Source organism: Hylobates moloch, unplaced genomic scaffold, assembly GCF_009828535.3.
Source record: "Hylobates moloch isolate HMO894 unplaced genomic scaffold, HMol_V3 SCAFFOLD_13, whole genome shotgun sequence".
Classification (NCBI taxonomy): Eukaryota; Metazoa; Chordata; class Mammalia; order Primates; family Hylobatidae; genus Hylobates; species Hylobates moloch.
The window spans coordinates 88,660,650-88,677,107 of NW_026652288.1; the positions used below are offsets into that span (position 1 = coordinate 88,660,650).

General features: G+C 36.3%; 1 protein-coding gene across 2 annotated transcripts in view; it reads right to left on the reverse strand.

Moving 5' to 3' along the window:
- Positions 1–8,726: 8,726 nt before the first annotated feature.
- The window catches only part of ZMAT3 (zinc finger matrin-type 3), a 47,638-nt gene continuing 39,906 nt past the window's right edge, over positions 8,727–16,458 (reverse strand). Inside the window, exons 4-6 of one of the 2 annotated variants that reach the window (XM_032174031.2) lie at positions 14,904–15,070; positions 14,681–14,781; positions 8,727–12,495 (exon numbers count right to left, since the gene is read on the reverse strand). In XM_032174031.2, coding sequence (XP_032029922.1) covers positions 12,284–12,495; positions 14,681–14,781; positions 14,904–15,070 — 480 coding nt within the window. In that variant the 3' untranslated portion in view covers positions 8,727–12,283. The remainder of the gene's footprint in view (positions 12,496–14,680; positions 14,782–14,903; positions 15,071–16,458) is intronic. The other variant, XM_032174033.2, reaches the window with a different exon arrangement.

The following is a 16,458-nucleotide window of genomic DNA, read 5'->3' on the forward strand; positions in this document are numbered from 1 at the left end:
GCTAGAGTGCAGTGGCGTGATCTCAGCTCACTGCAACCTCCACCTCCCAGGTTCAAGCTATTCTCCTGCCTCAGCCTCTCAAGTAGCTGGGACTATAGGCGCCTGCTACTACACCCAGCTAATTTTGTATTTTTAGTAGAGACAGGGTTTCACCATGTTGTCCAGGATGGTCTCGAACTCCTGACCCCAGGTGATCCACTTGCCTTGGTCTCCCAAAGTGCTGGGATTACAGGCATGAGCCACCGCACGCAGCCTCCCATCTCTCCTTTCTGAGGGCTGCTACCTGTGAGATCATCTGCATAACAAGACCACCTTTGCAGCACACCTTGCCTCTTCTCTCCTTCCCATAACCTCTCATGCCACCATAACCTGTCTTGACAAGCTTCAAGCCCCTATTCTTTCTGTAACCTCAAGATAGTATTAAAGAGTTGTGAATGGAAAATAAAATTTTGGGACCCCATATTCACCATACCTAAGGGAAAAAGTCAAGCTTGAGAACTGAGTCACACAAAACTGCCTCCCATTTTGTTCCTCAACAGCTACAAAGATGAAACACTACCTACTTCCCTCACAATTTGCTCACAAGGAAATTTTTTGTGGGCCCCCAAGATCCTTACCCTAAAACAATTATGTTGAATTTCACCCTGATAATAACTAACAATATTTATCTTCAGAGGAACGGGACAAGGGATAGAACCAGAAGTCACACCTCTGCTCACCTGAGACTAATGCATATTTGACTGCTTCCTCTATTGTTTACTTATGAAAAAATGTAGATTCACTGAGCATGAGCCAAAGGCCTCTACCCTCTCCTTTCACATGTAAAATGTGGATCCACTGAACGCTGATGAAACCTTCAAAAGATTGCAACTCCTTGCCTCTTTCATCTACACTTCTTTTCTCTCCTGCCCACGTTTTCCCCTTTAAATATGGAAGCACTCCAAATCCTCTTTGGAAAAAAGTGTGGGCCACAGATTCTATTGTGGCTACTGTCTTTTTTTCCTGGGTGTATCATCAACATTGGCAAAATAACTCTCAATTGATTGAGACCTGTCTCAGATACTTTTTGGTTTACAGCATCAGCTGTCTGGACATTTCTTTGAGTTTTTCATATTTTGTATGACTCCCATGCCCATATGTACATTAATACATCTGTATGCCTTTTTTCCTGTTAATCTATGGTCAGTTTGTTTTACAGACTCAAATTATCAAAGCTTCAGTGAAAAAAAATTAAACTTTTATACACTTCGCATATATAAAATAATTTATAATTTTCCAAGTCTTCAGCTATGTACACCTATGGTCACAGTAGCATTATTTACAATAGCTAAAAGGTAGAAGCAACATAAGTGTCCATCAGTGATGAATAAACAAAATGTCATCGATACATGCAATGGGATATTATTCAGCCTTAAAAAGGAAGGAAAGTTGATAAATGCCTGAGGTGATAAGACACCCCAGTTACCCTGATTTGATCATTACACATTGAATGCTTGTATCAAAATATCACATGTACCCCATAAATATGTACAATATTATGTATCCATAATTTAAAATAATTTTTTAAAAATGAAGGAAATTCTGATACATACTACAACACGGATGAGCCTTGAGGACATTATGCCAAGTGAAATAAGCCGGGCACAAAAGGACAATTGTCGTATGATTCCACTTATATGAGGCACCTCAAGTAGTCAAAATCATAGAGACAGAAAGTAGAATGGTGGTTGCCAGGGACTGGGGAAGAGAGAATGTGGAGTTATTGTTTAATGGGTGAAATTTCAGTTCGGGAAGACAAAAAATTTCTGGAGATGGAGAGTGATTATGATTGTACAACAAAGTGAATGGACTTAATGCCACCAAACTGTACACTAAAAAATGGTTAAAATGGTAAATTTTATATATTTTACAATTTTTAAGGGTTTTTTACTTATTACATAAATGTCCATCAATAGAGGATCAATAACAGAAATTTTAGAAATCATACAAGGAAACACCACAGAATGAAAAACAATGAAATAGATCCACATGTGCTGGTATGGAGTGCTTGCCAAGGTCACACACACACACACACACACACACACCCCAAGGTGATGAACAGCAGAGATGGAATGCCTCCATTCACGTTACATAGACTATCTGGAAAAGACTCAAGAAACTGCTAACCGCGATCAATTGCTGCTTGGCAGGGGGACATGGCAGCATGGAGTTCAGGACTTACGTATTCCAAAAAAAAAAAAAAAAAATTCTTTTTGAAAACAGCAATCTTCTAAATTATCCATAGTACTGAAAGAGAGGAATAAAGAATAACTAGATCCACCCCTAATGCCCCAATTATGGGGATCTGAATTTCAAAAGGTCAAGTGACTAGCCAAGGAACACACTGGTGACAGAACTGAGACCAGTTACCCAATATGTACTTTTTCTGAATGTTTGAAATATTTAATAAAAATACTTTTTAAAAAAAGTCTCTTTCTTCATTGCTCTTATTAAAGCAGAAAGTATTATGCTTTCCCCAGAAATAAACTATGTTTGGGAAAACGTTTTTATTTTATAGTTTAATTTTTATGTCAGCAAGATTTCCATGTTTGGTAACATTTGCCCCTGTATGTAATTGAGTTTTTAAATTTTCAAGTCTTCTTTGATGAAAGATTTTTCTAGTCCTTTACTTCCTGGTTGGGGCTTTCATTGGCCATTATTTTAATTTCCATGTTTGTTGTTGTTCACATAACCGAATATGTAGAGAACAGATTTTTTTTAAACAAAATAGACGTTTTTAAATAATCACAAAAAACGAGACATTCACACATGCCTGTGCATATATATCTATACATACATATATATGGATCCTGATTTCCAATTCAACACTTTCCCACTCTGTCAGCCTTTAGCAGCTTAAGCTGTAAAAACAGTCCTCAGTATCTCTTAAAGACATGACTTCTTTGTTTTAACTACAGATAAAAACTCATCCTCCACAAGGTGGTTTTCAACCAAACATCCTGCTTTAAACTTAGTTCACCAACCACAAACTAACTGTAAAATCTACAGAGTCCACAAGGTGGCACTAGATACCGTTGGTCAAAGTCCATAACCTAGCAAGGATTTCTAGAAAACAGGGTTAGAGAGGTGCCTCTGGCATCAGCAAAGATGAAAAATTGAAGTTAATATGAAAGACATCTTGCTCCTGTCTAGAGGGACAACTTCCAGCCAAAACACATTTGAAGCTCTAATTACATAAAGATTTATCCAAAATGCCAAGCATACGTTATAGACTGCCTATGGTGGAGTGTATTTCTTCCAGTGGCAAATTTACATCTGTTCTTTTGGACACACTTCATTACTAGCATTTGATCATCTTAAACATGTTTCCATAGACTCCCTCCTAGTATACATTCCCCCTAAATATATACACACACATACACACACAGACTTGAAGATAAAAACCATGAAATGTATTTTTAGGGAATTTTTTTTTTTTGGTAAGAACTCATAATCAGATCCCTTTAAAATAATATTCATATTACACAATAGTTAACTGTCTTCATCTTTTTGTAATTCTTAATTTTCAAGTTATGAAGATCCCACAATTAAGAATAAAACTTGGTGGTTTAAGCCTCAACTCAGATGATAAAAATCTTAAAACTCATCATAAAAAGATCTATTTCTGATCTTTATAATCCTATATCAATTTATCATAGACTGGGAAACTTTATCAGTAGCCTTTTAAGAAATTATAAAGGATAACACCCAGCATTTGATCTTGAATAGATTTTCAGCCAATGAATAAGCCTCAGAAATGCCTTTAAAAAGTCTGAAAATCTGAAATCATTTAAGACTTTTTTGGTGCATATTATCATGGCTTTTTTTAAGCTAAGAATCTCCTGGAGATGATTTAATAAAATGTGCTGATGCCTTGAGTACTTTACAACACACAAATTCAATGTGATCTATTCACTTCATTCAGAAACATTTTTTGTGTGTGCAGACCGAAGAATTTTTCCCACAACAGTAAGGGTATGTGTCTTGCATCCTGATTAATCAAAGCATAACAGCATCTTACAGCCTATAATCTACTCTTTTAAGTGAGCATTTAAATTCAAAAGTACACTGTATACAGAAAACCAGGCTGTTTAAAGCAACACATCTCAATTATATTGCATATATAAATTGATTATATTTGTAAGAGTATTTTACATGTAAAACACCCCCAAAAGATTCATGGGTACATGCTTTTTAATAATGTGTTTATTTTCAGCAGTGTTTATGGTACTAAGGCCAACTTTCTTAAAATTTGAAGGGAAAATAAATATTAAAATCTATCAACAAAATTGAGAACTCACTCCAGTCCCAGGCTAACTCCAGTGATGGGGAGAATGGGCAGTGTGAGCAGCTAGGTTGATTCTACTGCCAACCTAAAAGCTTACAGTACTTTGCATGATTTCCAGAAGACCACGGCAGACTGATGAATGGGGAACCCACAGTCATCGAGAATCGGCATCAAAATAACATCTCAGTGATGACAATTTACCTTCTTCCCTTGATCTTCAACTCATAACCAAACAATTTTCAGACAAGACTCAGAAACCGTTTTATTAAACTGGAACACAAAATGCCTGTTATAATAATGTCAAGCCTTTATCAGAAATCAGTACATAAGTGAGGATACACAGCCAAAATGAGCCATCAACAAAAGCAGTATAAATTTTAAATAAGTTTCAGACTTCTATACTCAATATGCTAAAGAAAATAAAACCGAAAGAGTAGTTTCAATTTCACAATTCACAGTTGATTGGTTTTAATCCCATGACACGTTTGTCATTCTGTAGCCCCAGAACACAGACTTCCAAAGCAGTGACTGGCACTCTGACCCAACAGCATACACAGATCTTAAGCCCCTGTATGACATTTAGAGAAAACGTTAATAAAAAACCCTAATTACACACAGTTTGGGCTGACGTTTTTTAGCTATATCCTTTACCAAAGATAGTTCTAGTGAAATAGCAAAAGCAGTTTTAAAAGTTTGCCATGCCATTCAATGAAGGGTTCTAAAGCCTCCCTTGGTTTTACATTTTATTCTCTAATTTAAAACAATAACTGCATTAAAATGCAACCTTAACGGTGAAAGCAAAATCAGTTTTGCTTCTGAATCTAGAGCATATATCCAAGGAGAAGCAACTTATTGTCCCAGCAGATATATGGAATGCTTTAAAGCAGGATCTGACATACTCCAGTAAGGCATTTCCAAGCAGACACATCACACCCAAACTAACTCATTATGGTCAGTCAAGGATACCACAGGTGAACACCAAGTAACGCAGAGTTAACGTGAAATTCTTACAAATGAAACACGATTTACAAAACCCCAGAAAGGTACTCAGGTACCAAAAGAGGGCAAAACAATGACCAGCCACTCCAAAAGAGTTTTGTTACTGTACATGCCATATTTGCAGAGTAGAAATAAACTGCTCTACATGCGCTTTGCCCTAGGATATCACTCATTCTGACATGTGGAGTTACTTTTCCTTAAAAAAATATATCATGTAGAGAATACACAAATAATAATAAATGATATAGAACATTTATTATTTTCACTAGTGAGGGGGTCACTTAAGCACTTACAAAGACTTATAAATGAATCATGAAGGTCATCAAAATGCAAAAAAATCCGATAAATGTTGCATTATTAGTATTCAACAGTGCAGCAAGATTTTTAGCAACTGCATTGGGCTTAATTTGGAACTATAGCCATGAGAATATCTTTAAGTTCAAAGAACTGCCAAATGTCCAAAAACAAAAGTGTAATTAGTAAAAATATGTATTTTCCCTTTAAGGGCCCAAAGGAAGTGTTCAGTTACTTTGGAAGCCATGAATTTTATCAAACACACACAAGAATATGAATCTGGAACATTTCAATTCTGATTCAATTCTACCCATTGAATCTTCATGACCTGGAGAAAGTCACTTAAATTCTTTAGATTTTATCTAAAGAATTTTATCCACAAAAGGTGGGCATAAAAATAAAGGCATATGTAAAAAAAAATTTTTCTAAACACGACTACAGTAAAGCTAAAGATGGTTACTAAGGCTTACAATTTCAACAACTCATTGTACAGTACAATCATTTTTAATTCTGCTAATTATAGCTGGAGGAAGTGTGGATAATTATGATTCTCAAGGAATTCAAATCAAATTCTTTAGAAAAATTAATAGTTTCAACTTACTAAGCTACTTAATCTGTTCTCCTAGAGTTGTTTAAAACAGCTAATTATATAGGGGTTTGACCCTTTACTCCCCTCTACCTTCTGGTAGAGCAGCTGAAAGTAGTGAAAGGAGAAGTGACAAGAGGGAGAAAAGCAGCAACAGATTGAAATGAGGTATTCGCTGATTTCATAAACCCCAATCAGTAATTTACAGTTTTTTGAAGAAGCTGCATAGTTTGCCAAAAATACATCATCAGAAGTGGGGAAATGAAAAATTATATGGAAACTTTAAAATTTATGACAAGCACTTAAAAATGACCAATTCTAAAATAAACGTGTGTTTGAAAGGAATTGTCCTCCCTCACCCTAAGCACACACAAGAAGAGAAACTGGAAGACAAAAGTCCACAGGAGGAAAAAAAAAAAAAAGTATGTTAATTGGCTCAGATTATCAACTTCATACACCACTTTCAAAATAGATATTTAAACGAATACTAAACCTTAATTAATGACACCCATGCTAAGAATTTAGGGCAGTGTATTGCCTAAAACTTACTTTGGAATGTTCTTTAAAAAAAAAAATCTGATGGATTGATGGATGAAAAGAGGGACGGAGATATGAACAGATATGTGGCAATACAAGTATAGTCAAATGTTGATGGCAGAATCTAGCAGTGGTTATACTGCAAAGTTTTTTCAACTTTGATATATGTCTGAAAATCTTCTTGAGAAAATGTTGAGGAACATGTTAACGTTTCTATAATAAAATTAGTCTAGCAGTGTGTTTCTAAGATTCTAAGTAGTCAGGCAATATTTTAAATTAATTAAACTAGGGAAAATTTTGCTTTGAATGGCCTCAAACCTGATTTGTGAAGATGCTTCATTTAATATAGAAATGAATTAACACAATTAATAATTACTGTGCCAGTCTCTTCGCTTTAGTTGCAAATACATAATATTTCCCCTCTCTACAGAAGACAAGTTTGAAAATGACCACTAGAATAAAGAATTTTTCCAAACATCAGGGTCAAGCTCTTCCAATCGACCACACTGCCATTCACTAAGTGCAAATGCAACACAGATCAAGGTAAAAAATGATCTCTGACTGCTGCCAGCTTGGGACAACTGGATTCATTTTCAGAATGTATGGTTTCTGGTCAATAATGACAATAGTTTTACTTGACATCAAATAGAGATTTCATTAAGAAAGGGAAAAAAGATATAGAACAGAATTCACACAGACCTTTGTTATTCCAAGCTCCTATTTATGAATGGTGATTAATAGCAATAATTCTGTCATCTCTTCTCTCTGTGAAATGCTAACACTTGCTAAAGGCACTCAGATTCTGGGCTTAACGGAGACAAGGTCACATGGGACCATAAGCCAGTACGTTTTTTGGTAGCTACCCAGAAAGGAAGTTTACAAATGTTCCTCCCATTCATAATGGGAAGAAAAAGTCAAACAGCTATCAGTAGAAATGTTTTATGAGAAGCTATTTACACAGCTATTTGTCCATTCAGCCAGAGTGACAGTAACAGCTCACAATGGTAGGGGTTCTCCCCTGCCAAGAAAGCAAAAACAATAACAAAACACTTTTTATCTTATAAGAAACTCCTGTACAATGATTTGGCTAGAAGAAAAAAATAGTTGGTAAGGTCGAATTTTTGTTTAAAACATCTGTTCAAAAACCTGCACTAAACTTTTATCTGTCCTGACAAAACATGTCTCAATTTCCTTCTAAAGCAGCTCTATTGTCCTGGTATATGCCTCACCAAGTTCTTTAGAGGGCATTTCCAACCTAAGTTCTGACAACGAAGACGCAAAGTAGGTTAGGTTCCAAAACCACCCTTCCTAGCCCTCTCTGTAGAAAATACCATGTCGCACAGTTACATGTGTCCCCTGACACAAACGACACTCATTTTACATAGGTCACTGGACCTCAAACTCTTGTTGCTTGCTGTCCCAGCCAATTCAGGAGTGAAGGAAGATGTAACCAGACATACATACCTCCCCTTCTCCCTGTTCAAACCGTAGATAGGCAGCTATAAGCAAGCATATAGTTCTGTAGGAAAGCTTTCTAAAACGAGGTGGAAGATCTCATGCTTCTTGTTAGCTTTTTAAGTCAGGGGAATGTAAGGATGATGTCAAATAGCCATGATTCTTCTTTTAAACTCAGGGCTTCAAAAATCCTAACTGGTTTTCTAAGTTTACCAACTAATTAAAAGGTGAATAGTGAGGAAGAGTTGGAGGAGGAACTTTTCCCAAATAAATAGTATAAAAAAATTGGGAGGCCGAGGCGGGCGGATCACGAGGTCAGGAGATCGAGACCACGGTGAAACCCCGTCTCTACTAAAAATACAAAAAATTAGCCGGGCGTGGTGGCGGGCGCCTGTAGTCCCAGCTACTCAGAGAGGCTGAGGCAGGAGAATGGCGTGAACCCGGGAGGTGGAGCTTGCAGTGAGCCGAAATTGCGCCACTGCACTCCAGCCTGGGCGACAGAGCGAGACTCCGTCTCAAAAAAAAAAAAAAAAAAAAAAAAATTACTCACCTTGCAGAATTTAGTACAATAAGAGACAGGCAGACAAACATAAACAACATGCACATATTTACAAGTTGCAGGACGTGATGTACAAAGTCAAGACCAACAAAGTATTTTCAAAGCATCTTCAGTGTACTCAAAAGGATTACAGGGCACACTCAGTTTGGTAACTGAACTTTTTTTTACAAAACCACTTCAAAGGTATATGCAATCCAATCTTTTAATTGAAACATGAATTTTCTTTCTTTACAACTTCTTACCCTCAATACCTAAGAATTCTAATTGTCATCTTCTAACATTGATTTTTTATGACAACTTACACAAAGATATTATTCACAGAGAAAAGAGACTGATGCTATGAGTTCCTATGGATGATTACTGAAATCTAAGTATGTTTTTTTTCTAATTTTTGTTGTTGTTGTTGAGGCCTCTGTCCATCCTTGAAGACAGCATAGAAAAAGATACTAACGTAATTCCTGCGGAGCACAAGGTGCAAATCCTAAAGTGTGTTACAGAGACAGACTGAGCTTCACAAAATGAAACCAGCGAAGATCACAAATCACTGACTCAGAAGAAACAACAGTCTGCTTAAACAGAGAAAAAACACTGTCTATGGAATACATGAATATGAGAAATTGTACCATGCAGAGATGTATCTCTTTAGGCATTTCCTGCCTGATAACCTCTGTCACCCTTTGTTTTCACCTATGGAACAGAGAAGAATACTGCAAGGTAACAAGCTCAAAACACAACCTACTGTCTTAGAGATTTGTGATTTTTTTTTCAGATGTGCATGTAACTTTTACAAGTGATCATGGAAGTTATTTATCAACTTCCCAGAGTTTGGAAATTAAGGAGCAAATTGAGTTATTGTAGGCAATACGGTACTAAAGTGTCATATAAAACAAACACATAGCTCTTTTTTAGTGCAAAGAAATATAGCAAGTAAGAAATAACACTATAAATCTAACTTCTTTCTTAAAAAGAAAATGCGTTTATGCATTCATAACATCCATTAAGGGCACTGGGAAACTGGAAACCTGAATACACAAGGCCTGAAAAAACATCAAGCCCTTAAGTCTGCTGCTTTTTCTATGTATATAATGAAATTCTTAAGTGGAGAGAGCAAGGGGAACCATTCTTTTAAAACTATTTCCAATGGAAAACAAAGTGGATGAATGCCATTTTTAAAAAATATAAATTCATGTTCGTTTCTTCTACTGTTATTTGAAATAAGGGTTGAAATACCTCTCTATGGCAACATATATGTGCATGTGTGTGTGTGTGGGTGTGCATACACACACATCTACCTACAGAGGAAAAAAACTAGATTTTTAGGTAATCATAGAACCAAGTGGCCAGCACTATAATGTTAAAATTAACCAAAAAATTATACTTAGCAGCAAAATGAATAACCTACTGGCCAATAAGAAAAGCCCTAAATTGCTCAAAACTAAGCAACTCTACTTTATAGATTACTGCAAAAAAAATAAAATAAAATAAAAGGGTTATTATACTAAGAATCACAGGTCTAGACAGAATTCTAACAGACTAGTATTTGATTCTTCTGTTTCTGGGAGAAAAAAAGTTACAAAATAATTCTACTTCTCAAAGAACCACCACTTCAACAGAAGACAGTAACTGGATACCACACAAGGGTTAATCACACAAAACTCGTTTTTAAACATGGGTCTGAGATGTTTAAAAATTGTCCCAAAGTATTACAGAAAAAGAATGATTGTAATTTGCCTTCCCCCATCTATTTGCCTACAAGAATTCCCAAGAAAAAATAGAAGTTTTATCTCTAATTAGTAATACAAGCAATCAAATGTGAACTGACCATTGTGCAAATATACTGCTTAAAATACAAATTTCCTGATCAAGTGGCCTTTCAAAAGAAATATGGATGACCACTGGTCTTACCCATATAAAATATAGTAAATAGATAAAATGTAGTTAATGAATATTCACAGAGCACTTCATTAGTTAATCTGGATATACATTACAGCTTTTTTTTTTTTTTTTTTTTTTTTGAGATGGAGTCTTGCTCTGTCGCCCAGGCTGGAGTGCAGTGGCATGATCTTGGCTCACTGCAACTTCCACCTCCTAGGTTCATACAGCTTCTTATTTTAAATGCAAAAAAACAAAAATAATAATACTGATATAATTAGCAGATGCCAAAGTGATCTATCATATACTTGTTAGTATCTTCAAGAAAGCCAAATTACAAAGAATAAAACCATAGTTCGTGTATATTTCTACTGGAAACAAAGATAGTGAAACTTTATTTGCTTTTTAAAAAATTCCTCTCTGTGTATAAAACAGCAGGTGGTGATATTTTTCAGGATGGCCACCAGGCTGGCAAGACAGAGGAAAATGTAAGTAAAGTGTAAGAATCAGATTATCAAAAAAGTCTGGCAAAACAAAATATCAAGCAATCTGAACTTATGGTTTAGATCATGATATAAGCGCATGTTACTATCAATGAAGAAGTAACTCTAAATTGGAAAATCAAACACACCTTTGTTTCCTAAAATCTGCTGGAAAATATATTTTTTAAAATCATATCCATCTTAAACTCATTGAATATTCAAATATGAGGCTGGAAAACCCACAGCACAGCTGGGGCACAAAAATGGGCTTGTTAGACAAGCTGATTCAACCAGGGGGGAAAAAAGAAGAGGAAGGCAGCAATTACATGTGTGAAATCCACAACTGGAAATCAAGTTTAGTTGTTTGGAAGTATACAAGCTCATTGGGAGTATTTGAATTCAAAAAAACTTGCATTTCAATGATGGGGAGACATGATACAGAAAAAAAAAGTGTCCTGGGAAAGACCCTAACAGTTTCTAATAATGTATCCTACTGACAATGCATTGAGGTGGAGGTTCTGGTTAAGCCCTGGGAAACTGAAATCCCTGCTGACCTATTTTTACTTTGATCTAAAAAGAATTCAATACAATTCTTTACCAGTACATAAAACTACAATTGCAAAAGAAAATGGCAGAAAAAAAATGTCCCAGGAAAGACCTTAACAGTTTCTAATAATGTATTCTACTGACAATGCATTGAGGTGGTCATTCTGGTTAAGCCCTGGGAAACTGAAATCTCTGCCAACCTATTTTTACTGTGATCTAAAACGAATTCAACACAATTCTTTAACAGTACATAAAACTAAAATTGCAAAAGAAAATGAAACTTTTAAATAGTCAAAGTTCTAAGCAGTCAGGCTACTAGTTGACCAGAACTTGAGCAAGATAAAAAGTTATTTCTGATGGGGTAGGTAGGTCACATGCTATGAGCAGCTCAACACAATTGACCCTGCAAAAGCGTTATGACCTAAGAAGCACGTTCTTCACACCCGCCTCCCCCCGCCCCGCCCCCGGGGCCCCCAGGTTTTGACATCTCATGGTACCACTGTGGGTTACATGTATTAACATTAAGGAGAGGAATGTACTCATATCAAAAGGACCACAAAGCAGGGCAAGTTGACAAAAGGCAAACAACAGGCAGGACAAGCTGCTCTATCGTAATATGATAATCACTATACATATCCCAGATTCTCCATCTCATTCCTGTACCGCTGTTCAGACACCTTGCTCTTATGTTGCTTGCTCTCTAAATGCTGCCGGAATTCCATCTCTTCGCCAGCTCCAACATTACACATTGAGCAGTAAAACTGGCCACTTGGAGTAACACACATAGCCAGATCACGTGGAATTCTCTGCCGAGAGCGGGGATTGAAGTAAGGACCTGCTAAAGCAAGAGATAAAAATAACATATTCAAAATATTCATTAAGTGAATGACAACCTAACCAATCATCACTGTAATTTGTAATTCTAAGTTCAAATTATAAAATTCACAGATTCTTAGCTTTAAGTGAATGTGAAGTTAATGGATTTTTAAAATTACAATTTTACACAGGTTCGATCTAAAAAAGATAAAATGATTCCTCCAACTATTGTCAGAAAAATTGCTGTAGAGCCAAACCCAAATTCCAAATGGCTGTGTCTCTAAAAAAGTGAATACACTTTTAAAAATACTTTAATTTCCAAGCATTATATCAGAAGTCTTATGCTTATGCTAACCCTTTAATCCAAAAATTCTACTTGTAAGAATTATCCTAAGAAAATATTAAGAATTTTCACACTGAGATTTAATAGCAATATGTTTATCTCAGCAGTGATTATAAAAGCAAAAATTTAGGGGGAAGGAGAGATTCAAAAATAGGATTAAAGAAAATATGGTAATGAAGGCAATGGAAAACTATGCAGTTGCTAAATATAATAATGCTATAGAAAACTCTTATGCTATTAAGTAAACTATGAATATCCCAAACTAGGATCCCATTTCTATTTTAAAGAAGTCATATATATGAAGAGACTAGAATGAAATCTGCAAAACTGTTGGTGACATTACTGATCATTTCATTTTCTTCTTTTTACATTACTGACCTCATAAGCTGGACCCTTAGTTCGTTAACTTTCTGCTTTTCACTTCCACTATAATAATATATATGTAATACTTTTCTCAAAATACTGCTTTCACTGCATCCTGCAAGTGTTAATATATTTTCATTACTTTTTTGTTGTAAGAATTTTTAATTTCCAGTATAATTGTTTCTTTGAACCATCAGTTATTTAGAAGTGTTTTTAAATTCCCAAACAAATGGAAAATTTGTTTGCTTTTCTATTTTTGTTGTTGACATCTCATTTCATTGTACTCTGGTCAGAGAACATAATCTATCCTAAAATTTATTTTTCTGATATTAATACAGCTATCCCAGCTTCTTTCATTTCAGATGGATTTCTTTCATCCAATTTAACATTTTTTGGACTTTCGTAATTTTACATTTATTATAATTACTAATATATGTTTAGATTTTTATTAATCATAATGAATTGTGCCTTTCTATTTTGAGACAGAGTCTTACTCTGTCACCCAGACTGGAGTGCAGTGGTGTAATCTCAGCTCATTGTAGCCTCCACCTCCCAGGTTCAAGCGATTCTCCTGCCTCAGCCTCCCAAGTAGCTGGGATTACAGGTGCATGCCACCATGCCCAGCTAATTTTGTATTTTCAGTAGACACGGAGTTTCATCATGTTGGCCAGGCTGGTCTCGAACTCCTGACCTCAGGTGATCCACCTACCTCAGCCTCCCAAAGTGCTGGGATTACAGGCACGAGCCACGGGCACCTGGCCTGAATTGTGCTTTCTATATGTCCTTTTCTTAGTCGGCTTCTCTGGCTTTTCAGTTAGCTCTGTTTTCTATTTGTTTCACTGTTCAAGTAAATGACTTCTGCTGGCATGTGCATGAATCAGAGGCTGAAGTAGAGGGGAGGGTGAGGGACTACTCAGCCCACTCTCCCTACTGAAGACAAGCAGAAAATGCAGAATTTATTCCTATAAATCAGAGTTTGTGAACTAAATATGTATATCAGAAGCATCAAGCAAGCATTTTCAAAACGCGCATATGTCTGGGTCCTGCTCCAAATTTACTCATTGAAAATCTCTAAGTCATGGTTCAGGTATTTTGTAAAGACTCCTTGGGTGATTCTGTTTCACTAGCCTGGTTAAAAAACACTGCTTTAGAATCTTTTTTTTTTTTAACATGGTACAACTTTAAACCAAGTAGCACATTTTTATCATGTCTTTTACATTTCTCAGCTGGCAAATATAAACAAACATAAAGGGACAATGATAAGAGATCCTAAAACACAGACTATAGTGTAAAACCAAAATAAATATTTATTATTTACAATAATAAAGTAAATAAATGAGACCTGAAATACACACCAGCCTGAAACGCCACCACTAGACTAATTCAATAAAACACTGACTAACTCCAAATTCTCAGGGCTATCTATTATCACTAAAAGAAATAAAAACAAAGGAGACCATGTACAGAATGTACCCAAGGTATGTGGAAACAGACAAGATACCTGAATTATTCTGTACTGTATACATATTTCTCCTGTTAGGCATCATCTTAAACTCATTCCCTTCTTTCCTGGCCCGCCGTTGACCCAGCTCTGAGGATTCCCTGGAGAAAAGAAGTTTAAAAAAGAGTGAGTCTTCTAAACAAGAATCCCTTTCTACTCTTTTTCTTTAAAGACAGTCAATCTCACATAACACTTTGGCCTCAGAGAAAATGGCAATACCTACGAGAATGAGTTACTCTGAGCTTCCGCCAGCCGCAGCCTCTTGGCATGATTCTTCCCTTGATAGTGAGCCTGAGCCACAGCTGGGGAACTGAAGGAGGCATCACAGAGCTTACAGTAATCATTCTCTGTGGCCAGGATCACTCGGCCTCCTGGCTTAAAGGAGCCCATCTGACACCAAAGACACAAGAAGAAACAAGGTTAAAAAAAATACGGAGCTTCCTCCTTCTCCTCAAAGGTCTTTCTAAGAGCTGAAAAACAACCAAAGGATATGGCATGACCACAAGCATTAAGCTTCATCAAGAAAATAATTCATTCCAGGAAAACAAAAAGGCTGGGAGATACTTAATCATGGTTTTGCATTATAATCACTTAGGTACCAAATTAGTAAATGGCTAGTTGCTGTCGCCACTTAAGACATTTTTTAAAAGAGTTTAAAAACCTTAGACTTAGGACAGTAAGTCATGGGTAAAATAGGTAAGGCCTAAAATCACATTACAGGAATGAGTAAAGTCTGCAGAATCCATCAACAAGCATTTAGTGACTGTTAACTCTTTATTAGGGTTGCTGTCTAGTCCAGAAGGGATAATCATATATTTTTTTTAAAAAGAGCCCCTGTCCACAAAGAATCTACAAACTAGCTACAGATATAATCAGGAAAAAATTAAAAATGAGTAGCAAATCCAGATAATTGTATTCAGTTTGTGGAATAACATGTTAAAGAGAGCCTAACAGTGCCCAGAACATAGTAGGCACTCAGTAAATATTAGGTTAACAAAAAAAATGACACACTAGGTTTTGGCCAGAAGAGAATAATATAGTACATGATAAAGATTCTGGAAACCATATATATCAGTAACAGTTGCAGAAAATAGCATCATTTCACTTGGAAGGGAAGTTTTTTCTGGGGTATGCTCTGAAGAAAGGCTTAGGCTGCCTGCCCAGGAGGGAGGAGCCCCACTGGGGGCAGCTATTCTAGAGCAGCCTTCAGAAACCAGTGACAGGAAAACTATGCAGCTTGAAGATCTCTCTGGGTATCTTCTTCTTCTCTGATTTGGTTTTTTATATATCTCATTTTCCCCACAAATCCATGAGAAGGAAGAACAGTCAGAATTGCTACCCACACTTTTAAATACTAAAAACTAACACTCAGAAAAGTAAAATGATACAAGCTGGTTAGAAGCAAAGGACTAAGATCAAAAGAAATTCTTGGGCCGGGCACGGTGGCTCATGCCTGTAGTCCCAGCACTTTGGGAGGCCGAGGTAGGTGAATCACCTGAAGTCAGGAGTTTGAGACCAGCCTGGCCAACATGACAAAACCGTCTCTATTAAAATAACAAAAATTTGCGGGGTGTGGTGGCAGGCACCTGTAATCCCAGCTACTCAGGAGGCTGAGGCAAGAGAATTGCTTGAATCCAGGAGGCGGAGGTTGCAGTGAGCCGAGATCGCACCACTGCACTCCAGCCTGGGCAACAAGAGCAAAACTCCATCTCAAAAAAAGAAAAAAAAGAAAAAAAAAAAAGAAATTCTTGCTCCACCACTTTACAAAACATGTAACA